The 27,004-nt window shown below is 47.6% G+C and overlaps 2 protein-coding genes across 6 annotated transcripts in view; both read right to left on the bottom strand.

Annotated features, from left to right (window-relative positions):
- The window catches only part of LOC149367607 (FMRFamide receptor-like), a 1,196,541-nt gene that overhangs the window by 437,379 nt on the left and 732,158 nt on the right, over positions 1 to 27,004 (bottom strand). The gene's annotated exons all lie outside the window — the stretch shown is intronic.
- LOC149367612 (uncharacterized) lies at positions 11,534 to 25,443 on the bottom strand. Its single transcript, XM_089556345.1, has 4 exons — positions 23,125 to 25,443; positions 15,252 to 15,349; positions 14,312 to 14,532; positions 11,534 to 13,479 (listed from the first exon to the last, which is right to left on the bottom strand). Exons 1-4 carry the CDS (start codon positions 23,168 to 23,170, stop codon positions 13,353 to 13,355), a joined length of 492 nt encoding a protein of 163 aa, XP_089412471.1. The 5' UTR covers positions 23,171 to 25,443; the 3' UTR covers positions 11,534 to 13,352.

The raw sequence follows: 27,004 nt of genomic DNA on the forward strand, positions 1-27,004 counted from the left end.
AGTTACCGCCCGTCCTGTGTCTCCCTGTGTCCTTGTCTTTTTAGCGCTATGTGCCAAGTGAATCGTCACCAACTCGCCCAAGCTTCCACCCCGGGGAACGCATGACTAGGACCGGGAACAGGTATTTGTCAGCCTCAAAAACCTACTGACAACTGCTTCCATACTGAAGCTTCTCCACTTTGAAAAGCAGTTCATCCTAAGGACAGACGCTTCTGACAGGGAACTCAGGACCGTTCTACTTCGAGAACACGATCAGCTGCTACATGCAGAGGCTTATGAGTGGCTGCTACCGCGGCAATTAGCCCATTATACAGTGGAAAAGGAGACTCCGGCAGTTGGGTGGGGAATTGAGAAATTCCACATGTTTTTCCATGGTAGGCGATTTCAAGGATGGGAACTGTGGCAGTGCGTAAAATATATGATTGAGGCTGCAGATAACGCTAGCATTTTGATGACGCGGGGATTCGAAGCACTTTCAATCCGCCACGGTTGCTTGAGCGCTGGGCTGCAGAACCCTAGGTCGTGAGTTCAATCCTGACCACAGTGGGCGATACGGACCGCAGTGTGTTCAATAAAAAAATGCCTTTGTGCTGTGTGATGTCAGCGCACGTTAAGAAATTCTAGGAGGTCTAAATTAATCCGGACCCCTCCAATATGGTCGGCGCCCATCTAAGGTTGCAGTCAACATCGAAATTAAATTTCTGGCTGTCAGGATTTAATTTCTTAATCAGTAATTGAACATCTTCTTTTATGTTGTCGATCGCGTTTCCGGTTGCCTAAAGTATAAAAGCTTGTATTATGATCCTTCTGCTTTGTTTATTATGATGTTCATTAACACTTTCGAACAGTCTTTGGCAGATTCATTGCAACATTTTTTAATTAATGTTACGGAAACTGATGCGTTTTAAACAAGCTATTTTCAAATCAAATTCTTTATTTCTGCCTTGTAAAGATACAGAGAGCGGAGGCGCAGAAAAAGCTGTGAGAGACAACTTGACTAAGCCGCAGCCCCCTTTCGCTTGGCAGCAGCATGGCAGCAAGGCTTTTAACACAAAAGGCAGTTGTAAAGCGTGATGACAAATATACAATAATGAGCAGGTACAAGAGAAAACGAAAGAACATTATACAATATTGACACAATATTCTCATTGGGTAAACACAGGTAATGGCAGCAAAGAAAAAAAAGGAAAAAAAGGCACAAAACAAAAATCCTACATGCTAGCATACAAAGCACGCAAAGACCTGTTTGACGAACTGAAAAGGTCAAAATTATTATATACATACGCGTTTAGCAGGGAAGGAAGAATAAACTGCAGGCGTTCTCTACCCGAGTTTAACCGTGGGGTCGGGAGTATCGTGTAACTGACTCACCAACGACCCTCATGCGAACTCACGGTATTGAAACATTACAGCTGCGGCGGAAAATTCAAAGACTGAAACTACTTTTCTTACTAAAAAACCATAAACTGTCTATGAATGCAGACCCCTTCCTCAAACCTAACACTACGCGCCAAACACGAAATCATCATACACAATCATTAACCCCTTACAGTGCTAGGATTAACGCCTTTAAATACTCATTTTTTCCACGCACCATTGAGGAGTGGAAAAGGTGTCCGCCAGATATCTTAACCAGAGCTGATTCTTTTGACTCTATGTTTTCTTCACAGCATTTAATTTGAGAGCCATTTATTTCTACGTTTACTTTTTGTATTTTGCATCTGAGCCTTGTATTTATTGCTGTATTTTGTGTTACAACTTGTATTTAACATTTTTCAATTTTGCTAAACCTGTTCTTTTTTGCATTTATTATGTATTCGCCCCTCCTGCTTGGGCCTACTGTAGGCCTGCAGTATGTTCTAAATAAATAAATCCATGTCTCCGCATACCTCGTTGTGTAGCTTGCATCTCGGGTATGTAGTTCAGCAAGTTTACGTATGTGACTTACAATTCTACGTGTTTCGAGTTTAAACCGGACACTCAAGCCATATTTATACAAGTTGTGTATTTTTAGCACACCACTTTGTAGAAAGAGATCTTTGCTTGGCGAGTCCCAGTGGACATTGCAAACATGACGAAGAAACTTTTTCTGAAAAATGTAGATACGCTGAAGACAGCTAACCGTAGCTGCGCCCCACACTAGATGACAGTAGTTTAAATAGGAGTAGAAAAGTGAATTATAGAGGAGTAACTTAACTGTTCTTGGAATGACGTATCTGAGCCGACTTATGACTCCGGTTATTGAGCCAGTTTCGTGACAATATGGTCCTTGTGGTGTTCCCAAGACATGCTGGAAGAAAAAACTACTCCGAGGCATTTAAATTGTTCAACTATGTCTACACGTCGTGAGTTTAGTTTAATCTCGATGGGGGAAGGAAGTACTTTGTTTTTAGGACGAAATATGACAGCCTTTGTTTTCTTCCCATTTATACGCATCTATCTGGATTCGGACCACTTTTGTAATTCACTCAAGGTGTCATTGCATTCCCGAACAAGGAGATCAAGATCATTTCCAGTAAAAAAGATGCTAGTGTCATCAGCGTAGATAACAAATTTAGCGGCGGAGTTAATGTTGGAGATATCATTTAGGTACATATTGAAAAGTTATGGTCCCAATATACTACCCTGGGGAACGCCAGAAGTAACACGGTTTAGTTCAGACGTCACGTTGTCTATGCTTACAGCCTGTTTTCTATGCGAAAGATATGATTTCAGGATCATTTGAGCTAGTCCACGAATACCTCAACGGTCAAGTTTTTCAGGAGTACACTGTGGTTTACTAAATCGAATGCCTTCGAGAAGTCCACGAATACACTAATAACAAAGGCCTTATTTTCAAACAGTGTCAGTATATATTCCTTTTGTTCGAGTGGTGCTAACTCGGCAGATTTATTTTTACAAAACCCAAATTGATTAGGTGACAACAGGTCATGTTTATCAATAAAATCAGACAACCGCGTATACAGAACTTTTTCAAAAGCTTTCGAGAAGATTGGGAGTATCGATACTGGTCTATAATTTCCTAAATCATTGCGGTCTCCTTTCTTATACAAAACCGTTACTTTGGCTATTTGCATTTTTTTTAGGAAATGTGCCCTTAGTAAAGGATAAGTTAAATATATCTGCAAGAACAGGGGCAAGAACTTTTATAACATGCTTGACAGGCCTCAGTTGAATGCCGTCAATGTCACAGCTATGGCTGTTATTTAGGTTTTGTACGACTGATATAACCTCCTCTGTCGTAACTGGGTTCAGAAATATTGTATCCCTATTGTAAGAGCTAAAATAGGTGTTGAAATCACTTGACGGGGTGTTATGGGCAAGGGTGGTAAAAAAGTTGTTGAAGGCATCTGCCAACTCTCTGCCGGGTACATCTTTATTATCAAGCTTTAAAGTCCACGGGGCAGCCTGTGGTTGTTCACGCCTCAGTAAGAAATCCAACCTTGACCACAACAGATCGTGGCGCCCATTTTTAATTTCAAGAAATGTCGCGAAGTATTCCGCACTAGCTAGACGTAGCTTTTTTGTTAATCTATATCTGTATTTCTTAAAAATGCTTAGGTCATCTGTTGAACGAGTGTTTAAAAAGATTTTGTACAGTTTGTCTTTCGTTTTAATTTCTTAGCGCAACTCAGAAGATATCCAAGGTTTGCGAGTTTTACGCTTTATTGCACGCACTTTTAGCGGGAAAGGGAATGGTAGAGCTTTTTAAATACTCGGAGGAACTCATCGTAAGTCTCATTTGCGTCACTGGTAACGTCAATACTATCCCACTCAAGTTGTTCCAGTGAGCTGTGAAATGAATTGAGGGTAGCATTGGTTATACAATGGTACTTCGCTTTCTCCTGTCGGTACTTTACCAGTCTAGTCTTATTTATGCATGCAAACACTGGAAGGTGGTCACTGATCGCACATAATACTACGCCCGACTCAACTATCGGTTGGGAAGTGTTCGTAATCAGCAGATCAAGAAGTGACTCACTTTCTTGTGTTACCCTTGTTGGATCGTTAATAAGATTAATAAATGCGTTCGAAGCCAAGACTGCGTTAAAGTCTCTAGTAGAGGAGTTATCCCTCAACATATCGATATTAAAATCACCTCCAGCTATTAGAGCGTATTTGTTATCTGTTATAAACGAAAGAAAACAGTCGTAAAATTCCAAAAACCTAACCATATTTCCTTTCGGTGGACGATAGCAAACCGAAAACACGAACCTGCCGGTACAGGCTGATAGCACTTCAAAATCTTCAGTAATAAGACTGTACGAGTCCAACTTGTCGCATTCAATGTCATCTGACATTAGTAATGCCACTCCACCCCCCCCCCCCCCCCCCCCCCCGGAGGCCGGAGCGGTTCAAGTAATAAGTTTTGTAGTTGGTCATCCTGAAAACGTCGGAATCATCTGTGCTCCAAGTCTCACTGAGCATGATAAAAGAAAAATTAAAAATTCGCCAAAGAACTCCTCTAAACACATTATCTTGTTTTTTACAGAGCGTGCGTTCAGGTGAATAGCGTTAAGCGTTGTCGGCGCAACACACGAAGCAGTGCGGTTCAAGTCACTCGGCAGATAACACATCTGCTGCATGTCGATTATGTTTCAAGAAGAAACTCGAAAGGTACATTGCTGAGTGCTATAGCCGATCAGAATCGCTCTTTCCCTTCACATGAATGGCACTTCGCCTAACGAAAACCTTTCCATTGGCATACCAAGTGAACTAATAGCCTTTTTCTTTGGCACAGACTTAAGTTGCCTGAAGCAGTTCTCTATTTCGGCGTGTTAAATTTTCTTGCATGAAAAAGGGCGGGTCGCTATCTTTTAGGTTCTTCTTATTCTTCAACCAGTTTTCTCTTGTAGCTTGCTTCGCAAAATGCACAATGATGCCTGGCGTCTTATCACGTTTAACGGGAAGTCGATGAACGGTTGCTATTCCGATTCCATCAAGCGAGGCACACGAAGTTTGTCAACCACGTTATTTAATATGACTGTTAGATCCTCATCCTGCACTTGTATGCCATGCAGTTCCAAGTTCAGCTGCCTGCTTCGGAATTCAAGATCGTGTATCTCCTTTTCAAACTGAGCTTGTGTTGCCTGATTTAAGTCATCCTTTTTCTCAAGCTCCGATATCCTCTTTTGTAAGTCCATGATATCAGCCTCTTGATGGCCGACCTTTTGCTCAAATTCATCAAAATTTTCCTCATTTATATACATACATGTGATGTTCTCTCTTGGACCCATTTTTCTGGTTTTTGGAATCCTGTCATAGCGTTAATAGTCAATCGGTATCTGCAGATAGATATCTGCAGGCGGCACGTCTTCCTTCATTTATGAGTCAATAGCATGAATTTTGTGGCAACCATATGGTTGGCTTATTGGTCCCAAAGCAACTGAGGCTATGAGGGACCCGTAGTGAAGGGCTCCGGAAATTTCGACCACCTGGGGTTCTTTAACGTGCACTGACATCGCGCAGTACACGGGCCTCTTGAATTTCGCCTCCATCGCAATTCAGCCACCGCGGCCGGGATCAAACCCGCGTCTTTCGGGTCAGCAGCCGAGCGCCGTAACCACAGAGCCGCCGCGGCGGGCAACGTGGCCACCATATGGAGTCAAAAGATGCGTCATAATTTTTACTGCAGTGTTACTTTTGTTATTGTGGTTATTATGAAATATTTTACTTGCTTTCGTTGCTCTTTTCCTTAATGGTACTGCTTGGAGCAGTCTGAATATTCATGGCCTCATACCTTTACCTACCCACACCAGTTGGTCGTCAAAATGGGCCTGCTGTAGGTTGTGGGGTTTTAAATGGGGTAGATATATGCGTTCTCCCCGTTTAAGCGCGGCTGACCCAGTTAAAAACCTCGCGGACCCCACCCCGTGGTCGCGTACGCTACCGAGAGCACGCCGACCACGGCGGGCCTTGCTCTGCGGGAACAAAGGAACGACACATTGGCTGACACAAACAAGGCCAACAATAACAACAACAACGCCAAAATAACAACAATAACGCCAGCTAGCAACAAAATACACTGAGGAATCGAGGATGGCTGACTCACCAGCACGGTTACGAGCGAATGTTCGCCCACGGTAGGGCAGAGGGAAAATCTCCGAGGCCGGACGGGACGAGCTGCGGGGAACATGTTTCCACACGAGGTCGTAGCCGGCGAAGAGCGAAGCTTTGCGCGTGAACGTCCACACGCTATCCCGGTCCCAGGGAGGAGAGAGCCAGTCTTCCCCCGCGCGCGAGCGGCAAAACACGCCATCCGTGGCGCTGTGTCGCTGCGACGCGAGCGCCCTCCCCTGTTAGTTAACCCAACTAAAGGGAGTGCGTTGCGGGGGAGCTAACCACAGTAGGGGGTGCAATGCGGGAAAGTGAACGCGGGGGACGAAGGCGTCCCCACATCTCCCGGACCTTAAATAGACCCCCGCGCCTTCAAGTTATATGCTATGGAGGAGTCTCCTGGTCTTCATGCACTTGAGGCAGGTCTTGCAGCGGAGGTCACGCCGACAGCGTGCACGCAGTCTTCCGCGGTATTCCGAAGGCGGTGTGAAGGTCTCCGCAGGGACGACTCGCATGGCCCGCGGACTACGTGTCCGCAGGTCCGCGAAAAGGAGGGCCGGTTGACCACTGCAGGCCAGGATCCTGCAGTAGTTGCCACGGTAACAGCAGCCGGAGGTGGCTGCTGTCTGGTCTCGCTACGGCTGCCCCGGATGGATACGGCTATAGCGCCCGGCGACGCTATGAAGCGCCGGCGCAGAGATCGGCGTTACAGGGCGCGCTAGAAAAAAATAAAGATGAACAGCGCGTGCTCGGCGCGCACGCCCGGCACGAGCAGTTCGGAACTAGAAACCGCCACGCTGGTCATCTTGCTCTGATGCTCCGCTGCTACCCCGCAAATCCTCAACAGTGGTGACCCGGCGAACCGTGCCTTCTATCCCAGCGGCGTCCTAGCACGGAGTACTGGCAGGACCCGAGTTTCGACCCGCCGCTCCCAGCGTTCCGGCCTGCAGGCGTCGGCGGGTGGTTCGCCCAACTGGAGGCTGCGATGTACCTGAAGGGCATCACCATCCAGCCGTTCAAACACGCAGTCCTTTGCGACATCCTCCCGCCCGACCTCCTGCTTCGGCTCACCTACTCTGCCTTCGGGTGCCGGCCATACGATGAGCTGCGTGCGGCCGTCTTAGCGGACTTCGACGCCTACTACGTTCCGCCGCCGCTCTACGACGCAGCGGACCCGTTTTCGCCGCCGCCAGCCTCTGGCCCTGCACCGGCTTCGCTCGCGCCCACTCAGCCTTCATCAGAATCCGGCCCGCCTCAGCAGCCCCTAGCCACCTCGCCGCCACTCCAGTCCAGCGTCTCCAGTCCGGCTGTCTCTCTCGACGCCACATCAGGTGGGATCCGCACGAGCTTCGCCTCGTGTCCTGCTCCCACTACTATCCTACCTGCGTCTCTGGCTCTGCCTCCTTGCGCTTCAGTGGCGTTGTCGCCAGAGGCTCCTGCCGCCAAGGACGACTCTGCAGCATCAGCCGTGCCGAGGCTTCGGGCATCTCATTCTACCTCGTCACTACCGCCAACAGCTCTGCAGGCCTCTGCTGTGAGGTTGAAGCCGCCACCGCAGCATATGCCGCATCCCAGCCCCACTACACCGGCGGCCACACCGCCTGCCCAAGAGGCCCCACCGCAAGCCCTCAGTACGGTCAACCGCTTCTCGGATTCTGACCCTGGCAGCTCGACACTGTCGCAGCAAGCGTCTGTTTTGGTGCCTGACTTCAGCCACCTTCGGCAACGAATGGTCGAGCTACCCACACCGAGTAGTGCGGCAGTTGTCCATCGAAAAGCTGTGTCTTTTGCTGCCAGCCAGCCATCTGATGTAGCAGTCTCAGCTGCACGGCCTGTCACTGCAACCACCTTTTTGCACCCACCTACCGCCGACCATGCTCCCACGCGCATCATCCCTGGCCAACCGCTCCGGACTGTCGATCCCGCTTCACCCAAGCACCTGACATTGAGCCCTGCAACTTCCTCCGCCATGGTCACGGCTCTCACCGTTGTGTCGACGGTCACACTTGTGCCAAATATTGTTACAGCTGCTGCTGTCGCAGCACAGCTTCTGTCAGTCCACGGAGCCGATTCGCCCGCTCTTGTGCTTGTGACGACGTACTCGGCGCGCCAGATTCCCACCGACACCGGCTCCAACGTTCCAACACCGACGACACTTGTGTCCGCGGGCAGCACTACAGTCGGTGACGGCCCGACCATGGCCTTCCCTGCCCCCATGTCCTTTGTAAACTCGGCACCCAGCATCATTCGCCCGTTGCGCAGCAGCCAGGCTCGTCCACCTGAGGCCACGCACTCCACCCGACGGCTCTTGCCGGCACCTGACATGAACTTACCGGACTCTCCATCTCTGGCTACTCCATCTCTGCCCCGTCGGCGCGCAAATTTCGCCGTTCCGTCTAGGCGGGGGGCCCTATAGCGCGCGGCGACGCTATAAAGCGCCGGCGCAGATCTCGGCGTTACAGGGCGCGCTAGAAAAAAATAAAGATGAACAGTACGTGCTCGGAGCGCACGCCCGGCACGAGCAGTTCGGAACTGGAAACCTGCCACGCTGGTCATTTTGCTCTGATGCTAACGCGGCGACCCCGCAAATCCTCAACACGGCGAACAGGATACAGGCCGCTCCGTCGCAGCAGGCGGCAGCGAGACGATGTGCACAGGACAGCAAGCCGGAGTGGCTCCACTGGATCTGCAAAATTTCCGAAACACACTCCACATGCCTATAAAGTAGGTCACGGGAGGGGAAACGGCGTACACAAGGTCCTCATGGCTCAATACTCAACTCGCTAGCAAAACGTGTCCGGCGGCTGTGCAACGCAAAGTTCGAGTGAACAAAGCCCTTTCTTGAGTTGAACGAGAATGCTCGGTTCATGCGAGGTTAAAAAAAAACGGGTGGGGCAGCAAAGTGTGCCCCTCTAACACCACGGTCCGGTGGTCGTGTCACTTTTGACAAGGTGCAGGCAGCTATGAATAGCCTTAGGCCTCACCACCATAGTGACGGTCGACGACCCCCAACAAAAGAAAGACCCGAAACGGGTTTCGTGCGCGCAGCCGCTAGGAGACATCGGCTTTGTGGGGTGGTCCTCCCCGCTCACTGCACAAAGCAGCTTCTGAGCGATCGGCGCCCACCGTATCGGACGGTGTTGGAGCGCCCGGTGCCGAGCTGCAATACCAGCGAGCTCGTAGCGGCACCCGTGGCCCCAGGCCACCCGGCTCCCGGAGCCGCGACTCCGTGAGTCGGAAAAGAGACAGCGAGAAAATATGTACAGAAAACTCGGACCACCCACGCGGCATCCGTACTCACTGGCTTCGGGCTCGGCAACTCCGCGGGCGCAAGCCCTCGCGCTCCCTCGATGCGGACCAAGTGGTTCTTGGGCTGAAGAAACTCCCGAGAAAACTTGACAAAAAACATGCTGAGCATGTCGAAAAGTTCAAACATGCTGCAGCGCAATACACCTCGCACTCAAGAAAGCATGCCGCAGGTCCTAGCGATCAAAATTCACACTAGGCCTACCACTTGTCAAATCCGGACAAAGAGCGTTCCTCGAACCGAACAGACAGTCGTCCAATGTTCCAAGAGCAGGCCCCACGTTGGGCTGCCAGATGTGGGGTTTAAATAAGGGAGATAAATTCGTTCTCCCCTGTTTACCGCGGCTGACACAGTTCAAAGCTGAGCGGACCCCACCCCGTGGTCGCGAGCGCTACCGAGCGCTCACCGACCACGGCGGGCCTTGCTCGTGGGAACAAAGGAACGACACACTGGCTGACACAAACAAGGCATTTATTGCTGCAACAACAATAAGACCAGCTAGCAACAAAATACACTGAGGAATCGAGGATGTCCGACTCACCAGCACGGCTACGAGCGAACGTTCGCCCATGGTAGGGCAGAGGGAATATCTCCGAGGCCGGACGGCACGAGCTGAGGAGAACATGTTTCCACACGAGGTCGCCGCCGGCGAAGAGCGGAGCGGCTAGCGAAACGTCCGCGAGCTATCCGGGTGCCGAGCAGAAGAGGGCCAGTCTTCCCCCGCGCGCGAGCGGTAGAACACGCCATCCGTGGCGCTGTGTCGCTGCGACGCGAGCGCCCTTCCCTGTTAGTTAACCCAACTAAAGGGAGTGCGTTGCGGGGGAGCTAACCACAGTAGGGGGTGCAATGCGGGAAAGTGAACGCAGGGGACGAAGGCGTCCCCACAAGGTAAGTTGAAGTTTTACGTCCAATGTTGCTCGTCTTTTAAACGTTGCGTTATGTGTATGGGATCTCAAATGTGTGCATGGTTTTGGCTAGATTGTGTGATACTTTTTAACTACAAATATTGATTTTATGGTTCACGTACGTCACCTTGTGTCTCTAAATTATTTAAATCTACGATGTCACGATATTCATCGAAGGTCGAAGGTCTCAGATAGATGTAAAAAAAGTGAACAATTGAGATAACTGGTTTCATCCCTCTGTCGTTGTTTTTACTGAACAAGAAGACCGTGTCATGATTATAGCAAAACAATGTGGCTGCTCGTGTACCCACATTTTCGGTACAATTGATGAATCGTTCGACACTTGTGTCTGACAGGATGTTTCACGGGTGCTATCTTCTAGAAGAGTGCGGTGAGGGGCTAGTTGGTACGACATTATGAGAACAAAAAGTAACTGCGCAAAAGGACGGGACAAGAGAAAGAGAACCACACTGGACAAAAGCAGACTGACAACTGATTTATTCCACCAACTCCTCTTTCCTTCAGCAGCAAAGCGCATGCGCACCAACCACAAAAACAAAAAACAGAAGCGACACTCATCTCGTGGTTTTGAGGAACTCGAACTCCTTGCGGTACAGGTGTACTGAAGCATCGCTAATGCACTTATCAGGCCCTAACCTCGCGATTTCCAAGGCCTCGATAATTTCTCGTTCTTTCTTATCCCTCGAGCGTCCGATAATCTTAGTCCTATCAAAAATCGGATTACAAACTTTGTCATCATGCTTGCAAGTGTGACAACCCAGTCAAAAATTCCTTCAGCCTATCGGTCTGAAGGCTGAAGGAACCCGTAATTTGGGCCTGTTGGGCTGTTGGTGATGGGCCTGTTGGGCTGTTGGTGTTGGGCCTGTTGGGCTGTTGGTGTTGGGCCTGTCGGGCCTGTTGGTGTTGGGCCTGTCGGGCCTGTTGGTGATGGCCTGATGGTGATGGACCTGTCGGTGTCAGACCTGTTGGTTCTAATGGCGTCGGCCTGTTGGCACAGATCCTGCTTGCAGGTATCGGGATAGTGTTAGGCCTAATGAGGGACGCCAGTCCTAATGGCGCACCATAGATAAGTTTTTTCATCACTCAGAAATGTGTGCTGCACATTGCGCATGATAACATAGCTTCTTCGATTAGTGCATCGCAAGCTGTTGCAAAAAGGCAGCGCCTGCTACTAATAATATTTTCCAATTAAGCTGGCCAAAAGGGTCTGTAATGCCCTACGATATATATACTGACAACCAGATTTAGGGCAAACGAAAGCTTTATTATAAAATAGAAACCTGTAAAGAGGAAGATGATCAGCAGTCAGAGCAGCAGAACCGAGGCGAGGCGCGAGATGAGAAGACGACGATCGGCAGCTGAAGCAGCAGAGCCGACGCGCGGCGCGAGACGAGAGCGTGAACTGTTCCGGGACCGGACCTGTCCTTGCCCGCTCTAACCGGCCTTCACAACTGTCAATAAAGGCCGTTACATCTTGGTGGAGGTGCGGGGTAGCGGAGAGGCGTCTTTTCGGGTGATTTTGTTGAGGCGCCAGTAGTCAACGCAAAAGCGGATAGAGCCGTCTTTCTTGGTGACAAGGACGACGGGGGAAGCCCAAGGACTGTGTGATGGTTGTATGACGCCACGCTGCAGCATATCATTGACCTGGGTGTCGATAACCTGGCGTTCGGTGGCCGAGACGCGATATGGGCGTTGGCGCAACGGCGAATGGGCACCAGTGTCGATCCGATGGGTAACAGCTGAAGTGCGACCAAAACGGTGGTGAGAGAAGTCAAACGATGACCGAAACTTATCTAGCAGGGCCGCAAGCTGGGTCTTCTCCGGTGGCGAAAGATTTGTGTCGATTGAGCCCACAAAGACGGCCTCGGGAACGGGTTGAGGAGACGGTGAGGAGGAAGTAAGTGAAGACACTTGCAGGCGGCAGGAGTCGTCCTCAGAAGGGTCCCAGGCGACGACGGAAGCGAAAGGCTGGACACATCCCAAGCATTCACCATGAAGAAGAGTGGAGGGGCACAGGAATGGATTCGTCAGGGGCAAGGCGCTGCAGCCGGCTGAGACGGCAAGCACGGCGAATGGCAGGGGTAGACAGTGGCGAGAAGCAGAGGAGTCGGACGGGATGAAGATGACAGGGCCGTTGGATCCAGAGTCGCAATGAACAGAGGCGAGCACAGCAGAGCACAGCGGGATCATGACGTCATCAGCCACAGTCAGCTTGGAGCACAAGTTAGTGGAAGCGTTCACAGAGTCGTCGCCGAAGGGAAGAAGGGCGACTTCGGAACGAGCGCAGTCGATGACAACGTCATGTTGGGAGAGAAAGTCCCAGCCTAAGATGACGTCGTGAGACGGCCATGGGAAGACGATGAATTCAACAATATACAGAACGTCCTGAATAGTAACTCGGGCTGTACATGCCCCCAAAGGCGCAATAAGTTGCGAATTAGCGGCGCGAAGCATAAAACCATATAGCGGAGTCATCACTTTTCGTAACTGGCGGCACAATTTCTCACTTAGTACAGATACAGCAGCACTGGTGTCAACAAGCGCGAAAGCATCGGTGCCCTCCACAGAAACCGCGATCAAATTTGTCGGAGAAAGTCGAGGTCTTGAGCTTGGTGACAAGCAAGCAGTTCTTGCCTCCGGAACTGCGGGCACTAGTTTTCCGAAGGGGGAAGAGGGACGACGGCGCATCGGGGAAACCGAGCGACGACGCGGAGATGGAGCACGGCGGCGAATAGACGGCCTGAGATCGGAGGAAGCAGTGGTCTCAGAAGGCGAAGTGCGGTGAAAAGGCTGGGGAGGGGCATAGGCGTAACCTCGAGGGTCAGTATTGGCAGCAGGGGACAACACTTGGCGGCGGCAGGGACGCATCACATGGCCAGGAATGCCGCAGACATAACAAATGGGTAGGTTGTCCGGTGTCCGCCATGGACGGAAACGTTGCGGTGGTGGCCAGGCAGGACGAAATGGTGTCGACTGCGGTGGATGCTGGTACGAAACGAACGTTTCTGGGCGGGGATGCCTGACGGCTTCGGCATAGGTAAGTGGCAAAATAAATTTATACATCATGACCTCCAATTTTTCGTTGCACGTCCCCCAGCTTCTGTGAGATGTGAGAGGTGCATGCGCACGGCTTTCAGTCTCTTCTCTGCGAGCTCCTTTGGTATGTCTCCCATGTAGATATGAAACGAGCTGCACAATAGAACACAAAATAGGCCACATTTGAACACAACTAGATACATGATAAATGCAAAAGTGAGATTCAGAATTACCACTCTCATTGTAAAAACACAGAAACGAATGTTCGCCATTAAAGGGGCCATGAAGCCTACTTTCGTGCATACCCTTGTTGTAGCATTTAATTCCCAACACATTAAATTACAATACCCAAAACGTTTCAGTTGATTCCGTGCGGCAGATATCTTTAAAACGATTTTCGTTTCCTTTGCGAACTGACTGCTTGTCTGGCAACCTCTGATTGCTGACGACACATGGGCCTACCCACTCCGCGTCTGCTGTGTGTTGTTGGATGCATTGAGATGCTTGCATGAAAACCAAAGACAGAGATTACTCGAAACAACGGGCAATGCTATTTATACATTCTGTGCAGATATGTCAATTGCACTATCTTTGTCGCAGCAAGATCGGAGAACGCGCACAATGACTTGCCACCAGTCGTTGAGAATGCTAATTTCACAACCAAATAGATAAATCAGGTTACTGGCAGAACGGATCTTAGCGAGAGCCACACAAACAGTGTGGAGATCTCTGAAAGTGCTGTGATAGAGCCTGCATGAAGAAACGTATGGGCATAACACACCTTGCAAAAACTAAACGTCACTTTTGCCCGACTTTGCAGTTTTGGATGCAATAAGGACATTGCAGTTGTTACAAACCTCGGATACAATGAACAGGATCTCCATGACTATCACGCTTTCTGTAAGTGAGCGCGACTGTATTTGGCTGAAGCAAAGTTTGATTGCCTAGGTGTTACTCAAAGCAAAGAAAAAAAAAGCACTAGCACCTTTCAGAGAAGACTTTTTCCGGTGTAAGTGCCGGTTTCGCCTCTGTTCTGCCAAGAGACTGGCACTTATTTGAAAGCACGCCAGTCACGCTGCGGCTCTTCAGCTCATCAGGTGTCCAATACACCTGAGTAGCACCGCGGCAGAACATTGAGTCTGTTGGTGCTCTCAGGAGCATCTGCCAGGCACCAGGCTCCATCCAGAGCCCACTGCCTGCATAGACCTGCAGCAAACGTGGAGAATTTCGCATTTGTACACATTAACAGCAGTGAATCAAGGGATTTTAAATATTTCATAACTTAAAACAAACAGCTGAAAAACATAAAAATTATGTAGGCATGAATGCACTCTTTTACAGCGAGCAGTGTCCAAAATCAGTAGATTTTTTATTTCTAGCCTTATAATTCGAAAAAAAAGAAATTGCTTGCGTGCAACATGAAATATATAGCACAATCTTCTGACAGTTCTAGCTTCTCTTCATTCCGAGTCAAATACCGCCAAAAGTTGAAATAATGTTCTCTGCCCCAATTCAAACAAACTTCAGAAATGAGAATAAATTTCACATACCAACAACTAGGCATACCTGACAGAACAAGGCAGCCTCCTCATGATCAAAAATTATTTGTGTACTAAGAATTTCCTCAGGACAAGAATAACTGCAGACCCATTATGGCATCGTCAGGTAATGAAGTACAAAAATGACAAATTAGAAATGCTGACCTGTGCCTTACATGATATTGTCTGAAACCACACATCTATGCTTTGCACACTACCCTTTTCGGCACACTTACTGGGACTAGTATAAGTTTCTACTGTAAGCTAGCATCATCCTCTAAACTGTACCCATTTCACTATGTACCAGCCCCAATTTAATTAAGAATCATTCACTCACTCTACTATGGTATTTGATACACTATATGACTTAAGAACACGCACAATCACCTTTCCATCATCCCTAGCAGAACCTATCACAGTGTCCTGCCCACCAGGCAGCTGGAGCTGGCAGTCCGCGGCGCTCTCCATCTCCTCGGCTGAGCATACTTTTTTGACAAGAAAAGGAAGTACACAAATATCAATGCACCTCAGCAGCACATATAAGCAAAAAGCAAACTGAGTTCAGTTTGACATTGTGGGCTATCAAGTAAATGAAAAAAATTAAGTATTTTGCTCTCAAGGTAACAGTGAAAGCTTTGCACAGTAGAACCTCGCTGCTGAGTTGATGGGTGCTGCATTTTCCTGGCTGCTACACATTGTAGTGGTCTAGATCTGGCATGATGATAATAGGGTTCCATGCATTATAAACCCTGCTGTTCGTTGCATTGTAACTTCGGCCACATTCCTACACAGTAATACTTGTGAAATAACACCCCATGCCAGCCTAAATGAGAAACGGTGGCGGTCTTATGTTTACTTCTAAAGCGGCTTTACTTGGCCTGGCATGTCTAGCACCACTGTGTTAGGCAGACGGCATTCAGACAGGCTGTGCCATCATCATCAACAGTGGTTGCACTTTTTTGAAGCAGTAGCTTCACTGCTACAGGTGCACGGCTGAGATCGCCATGTACGCAACATGACCTTCAAGTCTGCCACAAATAAAATAAACAAACAAATAAACCTCACAATCAGTGGGATTCAAACTCAGGTCCATTGGGCGAGAGCCAGGTGCGCTAACCACTAAGCTTCAGACCCACGGTGTGACAATTCAATAAAACTGGAGATATACAGGGTGTCCCAGCTAAAAGTAACCAAGCTTGTTAAAAAGAGGATGATCCCTAGCCGAGTGAGACCAACTGAGGGTTGTTGATAGTCACGTGTCCTAGTCTGCAGTATTTTTTTATTATGCAAACGTGATTAATTAGCAAAGACTAATTAGCTAACTTTTTAATTATTGCTTTCAGGAAGAAATTGTCAATGCAGGAGTTGTAGATCCCATAGAAAAATAATCGTTTGCCTTGTTTGCAGCTAAGTACCACTGATACAACTTCTTTTATCTGACTTAAAAGAAAGCCCGCGAAATACAAAAAGAACCACGTGATAGGGAAGCAGTTACAGCGCTCCCAAACGAGCGATCAAGCAACGACATCCGCTTATGTTTGCAACGCTGTCCCGTACAGCTTTTGGCGTCTTGAGGAGGTGGCGAGATATGCACCAGGAACTGCTTATGTGTCATGGAAAGTGAGCGGGTGCTGCTTTTCAAGGAAGTGAAGCGCGGCTCGCATGGAGCGCTTTTTCACGCGTAACCTCGCCTCGAGTGATAGGAATGTGGCCGTGCCGCTAACTTGCACCGTCACGCGCTGAAGAAACGGTCGCCCTAGCGCCGATGCGAGAGTTAATTACGTATATCTCGCAACCATCACAAAACGCCGAACCCCGTTCGGGACAACGTTGCAAAGATAAGCGAATGTCTTTGCTTGGCTGGTCGTCTGGGAGCGCTGAAACTGCTTCCCTATCACGTGGCTCTTTTTGTATTTCGCGGGCTTTCTTTTAAGTCAAATAAAAGAAGCTGTATCAGTGGTACTTGGCTGCAAACACGGCAAACGGTTATTTTTCAAAGGGATCTACAACTCCTGCATTGACACTTTCTTCCTGTAGGCAATAATTAAAAAGTTAGCTAATTTGTCTCTGCTAATTAATCATGTTTGCATAATAAAAAAAAAATACTACAGACTAGGACACGCGACTGGCAACAACCCTCAGTTGGTCTCACTCGGCTAGGGATCATCCTCTTTTTTACAAGCTTCGTTACTTTTAGCTGGGACACCCTGTATATGTGCTTCTTGTATACTAACTGCTAGGTTACACAGCCGCTCATGCAATATCATGGTAATTTGTGATTCGAGCGATTCATGATTGATCAGTGACAGGCGATTTCGAGAGGAGTTTGAAGAGGAATAACAAGAGGAAGACGAAGAATACAAAGAGGAAGATTAGCGCTCCACACGCAGAAAATCTAACACCACGGGTATAGGAAAAAATCAGCTGTGGTTTAGCTTCGGTTAAACCTGGTGAGAAGCAGTAGTTTCACGTAGCTACGTGCGGCAAAGTCCAAAGAAACAACAATCTTTCAACAAGCCGAGAAACTAGAAACAAACAAAGCTTTGCAAAGCGCAGCCACATGAAGCTACCGCTTCTCGCCATGTTTAATCAGAGCTAAACCACAGCTAATTTTTTCTTCACCTATCCTTGTTTCTTTGTAATTGTGCTGCTAGTGTTAGTGTGGCTGGCGCGATTGATTTTGTCCTTCCGCACCTCATCACATCTTTTGTGACTTCTGGATGCACACAGCAGTGGCAACAAAGAGGACGAGGGCTAGCCTCCGCTGGAACCAACCATTATGTTGGCTGTAGCGGCATTAGACATTCTCAGAAAGTATGTTTGCAACGATCACAACAGCCACATAGCCCCGTAAATTCTGGAGAAATGAGTAGTCCTCATCGGACCTAAGAAAATGCAGCAGACAATGCTGCATGATTTTTTCAAGTGCCAGCACTGCAATAAATGTGTTTAGTTCTTCATTCCTGTCATTTTTAAATTTGTCCTACTTCCTGCCTCTAATGTTTCCTCGCTCTTGCATTTTTTTTTTTTTTGTAGCAAGAGCTATTGGTCGCAAAGTAGCATTTTCACTGCGGCGGTGGTCACACCGTGGTCACACCGCTTCTTGCGCCGCTGCCTAGCAACCGTTGCCAGATGGAGCCGCGCCATCTGGTGCAACGTCAGAGGAGGAGGAGAGCCAGAGATAGCAGTAGGCACAGCAAGAGACCTCCCAGGTCTACGTATGCATTCACTGGACACCCAGAAATCACGCACAAGGGACCGGGAACAGGACTGCCCACGAGGCTGCTGGCGCGCAGCTAGAGGAAGACCGTCGGCATTGCCTTAACGTGAGCCGACCAACTCGGACCACCCTTATTGTTCTCCCATCCCGCTCATAATACCTGACTCTATCATCACACGCCTTTAACAAGAGCAGAGGGGTTTGTCGTGGGACTTTGTCCCAGACATTACTCCATCCATTCCTTCTGGACTTTCTCGCCCGGCCCAAGTTCTCGCTCACAAGGTGCGAGCCGGTGCAGCGTACACCCCGGACATCCCGAGTCGATGGCACCGAACCAGGATCGGCTGCCCCGATTGCCCTGCTGACTCTGTTGATTTGCACCACCTGATCTGGACCTGTCCTGGCACTGCGAGCCTCTGCGCCTGCTACACCTCTGCCTACCACATCCAGACATACGATGACTGGAGGGCCCCCAGTACCGACGCCAAGCGCAAGCTCAGTGCCCTGCTAGACTTCATGTCAGAGACCGACACCCTCACCTTCACCTAACCAACCCACTTCCCCCTTGGGCCTCAGGTCATCCTTGTGATTAAAGATTTATGAATGAATGAGCAGCGGCCTGTATAAGAGGGCGGTTCGTTGAAGCTGTTGTGGCCAGAGATGGAGAGCGAGTCGGAGAGGCTGAAACAAACCAAGCTTAGCTGTTGGAACGAAACAAGGCAAAGGCGACGAGACCGAGGAAGAACATGCAGAACGTCTGAATAAGCGACGCCGTGAAGATGCAGCTCGACGAGTTCGCCTAGCCAATGAAGGTCCATTACCTCTCGCTACGTATGTCTGGCATAGCTGAGCTAAGCCACAGCCAATTTTTTTTAGTCCCGTGAGGAGTACATCAGCAGGGTTATGCTGTATTAAAACTTGTAGAAACATTAATACTATGAGAAACACATCTCAGTGAAGAGTTGATCGGCTGCTACACTAACAGTAGTAAAGCTTTTTGACGGGCTAGTTGGTACATATTCATATTTGAAAGGGTGTGCGCTAAAAAAGACGTACACAGGAAAAAGATAGAGACGACAGGAAAGAAGCGCAACTTCCAACTTTAATGACGACAAAAGAAGCCAGGCGCACATATATATCCGCTGATAAACAGATATGAGCTGCGTGATGGAGCGTGACCCCATCAACCAAACATAAGACAGCGCAAGAAATGCATATCTAAGTGACATTAAAAGAAACACAAGAAAGTGAACATATCAAACACCTGCCGAGGTAAGGTAAAAAAGTGGGATTCGTATCGGCTGACAACAATGCATAACAACATGGGAAAACAGAGCTGTATGAAAGATGACACTGAAAAAGAGGATAACACCATAAAAAAGGCTAACAACATGACGAAATTTTTAACAAAGAACAAGTGAAAGATGGAGATAAAAACCGTGTAAAGGGTGGTAAATAAAGGCACATTGGAACATCTAAAAGGACACTAAAACATAGAGAGGCGAACGGGTTAATAGTCTAGATGTACCCATCCAGAAAGGCAAGTTCATTTCTAGACAGGTTAATGGAAGGCGTGCTAACGCACTTGTCTTTCCTGAGGTGAATAAAAAAGGCCTCGATTACTTCTCTTTCTGTCTTGTCCTGAGCCTTAGCTAGAAACTTGGTTTCATTAAACTTGGGGTAGCAGTTCTGGCAACTGCTGCAGTGTAACGGAAGGTTACCTCCAGACCTGTTCTTCATGGTGACGTTGTGCCTGCGGGCGCGCTCATTGAAACATTTCCCGGTTTGACCCACATACACTTTGCCGCACGTCAAGGGAATCTCGTACACAACATTGGCAGTGCATTGTGTGTACACGGTTTGATGCTTGATATTACAGGCCTTCTTAACACGCTTCCTGGTCACCATCGGACATAATTTCGCCAGTTTGCAAGTAGCCGAAAAAACCAGCCTAACCCCGTGACGAGACGCAACTTTCTTTAAATTGTGTGAAAGACCATGCAGGTAAGGTACCTATAACCTGCACAGGTTTCCGTTCTGTTTGATGTTTAGCATGCTCCGAGGCGGTCAAAGGAGCTGAGACCGGATGCCTCGAAATATTCTTTTCAGGTAAAACGCACAAGCCTGCTTGTCCACCACGTGCCATTGTGTCTGAAAGGGATACGTGGCAAAAAGTTGTGGGTGACTTCCTTCGGTGCCAACTGGACAGAATAGCTGGCGCTTACCCTTACCGCGTTCGAAGCTCAAAGGAAGTGGTGCAGGTACTGGAGGGAGGCAAGGTATCGGCCACAACTGGTTTTTCAATTGACGTTGAGGACTTATTTTACTCTGTGCCTCACGACGGATTGTTGGATGCTGTTCGTGAACATTTGGAAGAATTTGACGAAGTCAGGTTTCAAAATTCTGCCGGTGTCACAACTGAAAAATTTCTGGACCTACTATTGTTTTATTTGGATTCCACTGTTATTTGCTTCCAGGATGAGTTTTACTTGCAAAAAGCCGGAATTTGTATAGGTTCCTCAGTCGCACCGGTCTTATGCGAAATTTTTCTGGCGTCATTTGACCGGCGCCTTGAAGCTAGCTTGAAGGACACAGGGATAACACGTATTTTCAGATACGTCGACGATTATCTTGTCCTTCTTAACGCACCTTCATACTGTGCTGCTGATACACTTGTAGTCCAAATTCTCACTACCTTCTGTTCTTCATCGAGGGGTCTAAAATTCACGCATGAACGAGCAGATCATGATCGACTCCAGTTTCTTGACTTACAGCTTATTTTTACAAATGATCATGTGTGTTGGTCTTATCAGCCGCACTCAAAGAAGTCACTTTTGCCCTATGATAGTGCCCACTCCAAGCTGGTAAAGCTTGGCATAGTATCTCTTTGCATGAAATCTGCATTAGAAAAATCCTGCGGCCACAAGATAGGTGAAAGTTTCCAGTGCCAGATCGACCGAATTTCTGCTGCAGGTTACCCTGCAAATCTGGTCACGAACATGTCTGAAAACCTTTTGCAAAAAATTAAAAACTCGGAGCATGCTAAACATCAAACAGAACGGAAACCTGTGCAGGTTATAGGTACCTTACCTGCATGGTCTTTCACACAATTTAAAGAAAGTTGCGTCTCGTCACGGGGTTAGGCTGGTTTTTTCGGCTACTTGCAAACTGGCGAAATTATGTCCGATGGTGACCAGGAAGCGTGTTAAGAAGGCCTGTAATATCAAGCATCAAACCGTGTACACACAATGCACTGCCAATGTTGTGTACGAGATTCCCTTGACGTGCGGCAAAGTGTATGTGGGTCAAACCGGGAAATGTTTCAATGAGCGCGCCCGCAGGCACAACGTCACCATGAAGAACAGGTCTGGAGGTAACCTTCCGTTACACTGCAGCAGTTGCCAGAACTGCTACCCCAAGTTTAATGAAACCAAGTTTCTAGCTAAGGCTCAGGACAAGACAGAAAGAGAAGTAATCGAGGCCTTTTTTATTCACCTCAGGAAAGACAAGTGCGTTAGCACGCCTTCCATTAACCTGTCTAGAAATGAACTTGCCTTTCTGGATGGGTACATCTAGACTATTAACCCGTTCGCCTCTCTATGTTTTAGTGTCCTTTTAGATGTTCCAATGTGCCTTTATTTACCACCCTTTACACGGTTTTTATCCCCATCTTTCACTTGTTCTTTGTTAAAAATTTCGTCATGTTGTTAGCCTTTTTTATGGTGTTATCCTCTTTTTCAGTGTCATCTTTCATACAGCTCTGTTTTCCCATGTTGTTATGCATTGTTGTCAGCCGATACGAATCCCACTTTTTTACCTTACCTCGGCAGGTGTTTGATATGTTCACTTTCTTGGGTTTCTTTTAATGTCACTTAGATATGCATTTTTTGCGCTGTCTTATGTTTGGTTGATGGGGTCACGCTCCATCACGCAGCTCATATCTGTTTATCAGCGGATATATATGTGCGCCTGGCTTCTTTTGTCGTCTCTATCTTTTTCCTGTGTACGTCTTTTTTAGCGCACACCCTTTCAAACTAGACTAACACTGATGGCTAAAAAGATAACTGGTGAAATAATGAGGGCTAAGTGACAAGTGACAACCGTGGCCGCAGTGGCTCAGTGGTTATAACGCTTGGCTGCTGACCCAAATGACGAGAGTTCGATCCAGCTGCGGCAATGGAATTTCGATGGAGGCGAAGTTCCAGGGGCCCGTGTGCTGTGCGATGTCAGTGCACGTTAAAGAAACTCAGCTGGTCGAAATTTCCGGAGCCCTCCACTACCACGTCCCTCATAGCCCGAGTCGCTTTGGGACGTTGAACCCCCATAAACGAGCCTTAAAGACACAGCAGAACACTGCGGAGCGAGAGCAGTTCAGAAAAATCGCATATCCTGCCAAAAATGAAAGGGGCAGTACAGCAAGCCTCATAGGCAGTGCAAAAAGAAAAAAAAAAGACGTCAGGTTCAATTAACTGCGCATCTGCTGAAGGACAGCAGGAACACTGTGCCAGAAAACTTTTCAACCTGTACACGGTACAACGCCTAACAACTGTGAATGTACCAGACAACCAGAATAATGCTAATATATTTTGTTAATTCACAAGAAAGGGGATGTCAATCAATTAAAAAGCTTTTAATTATTAGATAACTATGGGAAAGAAACATGAAGCTTAATGAAAAGGCTTGAAATGCAACTGAAGGCAGGACGGCAAGCTATCGAAAGGTATAGATGTAATCACACAGTAGAGTAGGAGAGCGACACAAAGTAGAGATAAAAAGTACAGAAAGAAATGGGGCCTGGGAAGGGTATGTAACCAATTTCAAGAAAGGTCAATGTAGCACATACAGTCAAAGTTAGGGGCACAGCAGAGATGGTGGAAGGATGAGAGTAGAAGTTTCAGGGGATAAGACGCCCTCAAGTGGCACAGGACAGGGTTAACAGGCGCTCATTGGACAAATCCTTTGTTTGCAGTGAACAGTTTCTTAGGCCGATTTGATTATGAAAAATAAAAAATGGCATGCATCACAAGAAGGTTCGCTCACCAAACTCGTCTGGCCCACTGCCACTCGCCCCATCGATGGATGTCATTGCTGGGGCCAGTTCTGTGAATTAGGTTTAGTTAGAGTTCATGTCCTTACACCAAAATGCACATCAAAGGTACCGTAAAAACCCGCGTATAATACGAGGTTTTTTTCCCATAATTAGCGTCCTAAATTTCCACCTCGTACTATTTGCGGATCCGAATAAAAATTTTCGAAGTTGCTCGATGTTTTGGTTTCGTTTTTGCGGCGTGGCTATGGCTTCGCTTCGCTATTGGCGCGTGGCTACGGCTTGGCTTCGTTACTCTCGACAAATGACGTCACGACGTCGTTTCTTTGTTGATCCGTTGGGTGCGCCGGGGGGTCGCGGTGTGCCGTGCGCCTGTTGACAACACACGTGCTAGCATGTAAGGCACGCTTCGTGAAGTGGATATTGTTTTAGAGAGCACGATGTCACGGTCTCGAAAACAGTACTCGGCTACTTTCAAGCGATTTTGGCTGCGGAGAACATCGGCAACGGTGCGGCCGGGAGGCAGTTTGGTGTCGTCGAAGGAAGCATTCGTGGATGGCCACAACAGAAAGAAGCCCTTTTCGTGTGCAGCGGAATGCGACAAAGCTTTCGCGGCCGTTTGATGGTTGTGTAAACAAACCGTTTAAGGACGCAGTCAGGCGGTGCTACGCAGAGTGGATGCACTCAGGTGAGCCTGCAGTGACGCCAACCGGGCGGCTGAAGCGGGCTTAAGAAGTGCAGCATCTCGAACGCCCTCGATGGCACGGAAGATGAGTACATTTGGGATGATTTGTCGGACAAAGAAATGTTCGAAGAAAGCGCTACTGAAGAACAAAGTAATTGAAGTGAAGTGCGGGATGCGATTTGAATAAATGTCTTCTATGAGCTTGTGTTACTCGTATTATACGCGGGTGAAACTTTTTTTCCCATTTCGCGTCTCTAAATCTTAGCCCCGTATTATATTCGGGTTCGTATTATACGCGGGTTTTTACGGTATATTCACACAACGGATGAGGTCGCAAAAAGATCTCTAGCATCACCTCAAGTAAAGGCAGTGTCCGCATGCTGAAAGCATTCACACATGAGATGAAAACAGCAGATCTTGTCCTAATAGAAAAAAAACGCCCTCCTCTTTCCATCTGCAGACACCAATTGGTTGGCGTCAATTCGCGACGTCAAGCCACATAATGCACAGTTCACCCTCAAGATTTGCAATTCAGTCCACCGTGCGAATTCACCTTAAGATGACTTCCAAGAGCACTTACTTTAAGCTCTAAGATATACATGCATGGTGACACCTACAACATGCAATTTGATGAAGTAGCTTAGCTAAGAAAAAAGGGATGAGCAGCACACATGTGAGCTACTCAGGAACAAGAACCAGAGCTAATGTTTTAAACAGTTACTAGGCACATTACCATAGCATGAAAATGCACACACACCTCTCAACTGGCATGTTAGAAATACAAAACACTTCAGTAAACTATCTACACAACAATAGCACACCTTGCAAACATACACCACCTGGACTTTGTGTTTCCCAAATATAAGACATTCATTTTGTGCACAAAATTGCAACAAATAAACAAAGTAGCAGTGCCACCTAATTGGCCATTTAGAAACAAGGAGCAGAGGTATTATGAACAGCAGAGTTAGTTGTTGGCCTGGTTAGCATCACTGATTTAAGTTCATAGTTTTCCAGCCCTACGGAACACACACACATACATGAGCCGCCACGGCAGTTCAGTGGTTATGGTGCTCGGCTGCTGGCCTGTTAAGACACGGGTTCTATCCTGGCCGCGGTGGTTGCATTTCGATGGAGGCAAAATGCTAGAGGCCCGTAAATGCAAACTGCATGCAGGAGATCTAAAGAATGAGGACAGGTTCCAAACTTGTCAAGCACTGCAGTGATTGTACAGAGATTTTCAAGTGTGAAGATCCTTAGCAGAAGCAAGCCACTTGTGAAGGGACAGAGACGCATCATATTAAAAAAGCTGGTTCACAATGTGCGAGCAATACTTCAGTTGTATCATATAACACAGAAATGATGTTTCTTTCATAGTTTTGATGATAAAGGTGTGATAAGTTTGTTTTTTTCCTGCTCCGCTGGTCTGAAGGCATTTAAGCAGTGTCTGCGCCGTTAAATAACCAGTTGTCAGTGAGTGCTGTGTTTTATCCTTCTTCCCAACTTCAGTAAAACGGCAAGTTGAAGAAAACAGCGCAGCAACAGGCACAAGAAAGAAGATGGGACAGGTGCTGACTAGCAACTGAAGGTTTATTGAAAAGGAACACATAAAATATACTCTCTTCACAACCAAGAGCATGCATGAGCTGCGCGAACAACACTTATAAGCTATCAACTTCAGTCATGGTGGTCAAGATTCAACAGTTCACAGCCATGAACGGCCATCCGTCCTTGTTAATGATTGTGAACTATTGTATCCTGACCACCATGACTGAAGTTGACAGGTTATCAGTGTTGTTTGCGCAGCTCATGCACGCTCTTGGTTGCGAAGAGAGTATATTTTATGCATTCCTTTTCAATAAACCTTCAGTTGCTAGTCAGCACCTGTCTCATCTTCTCTCTTGTCCCTGTTGCTGCGCTGTTTTCTTCAAGTATCCTTCTTCCCTTCTTTGGTCATGCACCGTTGCACTGGAAAACTACAAATTTAAAGTACTCTCAACATTTGCCTGAACAATTTAGCACGTCTAAAATATGCTTATCTTCTGGTAGCCTCCAGCTGCTCACGATGATGGTCTCTTCTAATTCATGATGTGACAAGCAAAGCTGCATCCCTGCAAAAAAAAGAAAGAACCAAAAATTTCCTAATATAAGCATCTTGGTGGGCACACGTCTAATAACAAATCTTTTACAATCCTCAATGAGCACACACATTGGACAGCTCTGTACAAAGAACTTATGTCCAGTCATTTGGCTCAAACCAAAATAGTGAGAAAAAAATCCGCCCTTCCCTGGCAGCGCGAGCATATTTTAACAGCCTGAGCAACAAATTGTTCTGAAAGTGGCTAAAAAATGCATTCATTACATAAAAGACATCGACTATTCATGCCACCTAAAATTCCTCCAAAGCAAGCAAATAATGTACAAACAAAAATTCTCATTCCCGCACCTCACAGCAATGGCCAGTGCTGCTGTCTCGCTTGAATCCTGCCTTACAAGCGGACCTACTGGTGTCAGCCATGGGGACGGCCATTCAATTGCTTAAACCCACAAGGGCGTTTGTAGATGAAGGCGTAGCCGGCTGGAGGTGGTTGCACATCACTCCCTTTGTCTTCCCTCAATTGTACCATGGCGGGTGGCCGACAAAGTAAACTGAGCGAAGAGGGCAGGCCCAGCCTATAGTCTTTTTCAGCCTCACTGCTGTGCACAATTTGAAAGGCATAGTTGCTAACGGCCGATTCTACGTGGGCTACACAAGCTAGATCACAAACTGATGATGGGTGCAGGGGTCAAGTGGATGCAGCTAGCACAGGAAAGGGCTAATTTGGGGAATATGGGAGAGGCTGTCGCCCTGCTGCGAGTATAGTCCGGCTGATGATGATGAAGGATGATTGCATTCCAATGAATATTTCACTTTTCTTACCCTTGGTGCAAATCGCTGCACAGTCCCATAAATGTTGGTTATAAGAGTATACATCTGATTAAGAATGAGAGGGCAAATACTACACTACTGGCATGATGCAGCAGCGTCAGTGTTAAGTGAAAGAATAAATTCTGGTTCCTTGCTTACAATGTCGCTGGATCTATGCTATCTTCCAGTAGAATGCATGAGAGCTGGTGTAATGCCCTCGCACAAAGTGCAGACGTTAAGGAACATGCACAACTTGTTCTTCCAGAGAACGAAAAATCCC

This window comes from Amblyomma mixtum, chromosome 1 (genome assembly GCF_055824585.1).
Source record: "Amblyomma mixtum isolate Tamu chromosome 1, ASM5582458v1, whole genome shotgun sequence".
NCBI lineage: Eukaryota > Metazoa > Arthropoda > Arachnida > Ixodida > Ixodidae > Amblyomma > Amblyomma mixtum.

Bases quoted from the DNA above. Each gene is read 5' to 3' on its own strand.
- LOC149367612 (XM_089556345.1), bottom strand. From the start codon at position 23,170: ATGACATCCATCGATGGGGCGAGTGGCAGTGGGCCAGACGAGTTTG. The intron at 15,350-23,124 runs GTGAGCGAACCT...TTGTCAAAAAAG, and splicing joins CAGTGGGCCAGACGAGTTTG to TATGCTCAGCCGAGGAGATG. The intron at 14,533-15,251 runs GTGATTGTGCGT...CGTTTGCTGCAG, and splicing joins CTGCTAGGGATGATGGAAAG to GTCTATGCAGGCAGTGGGCT.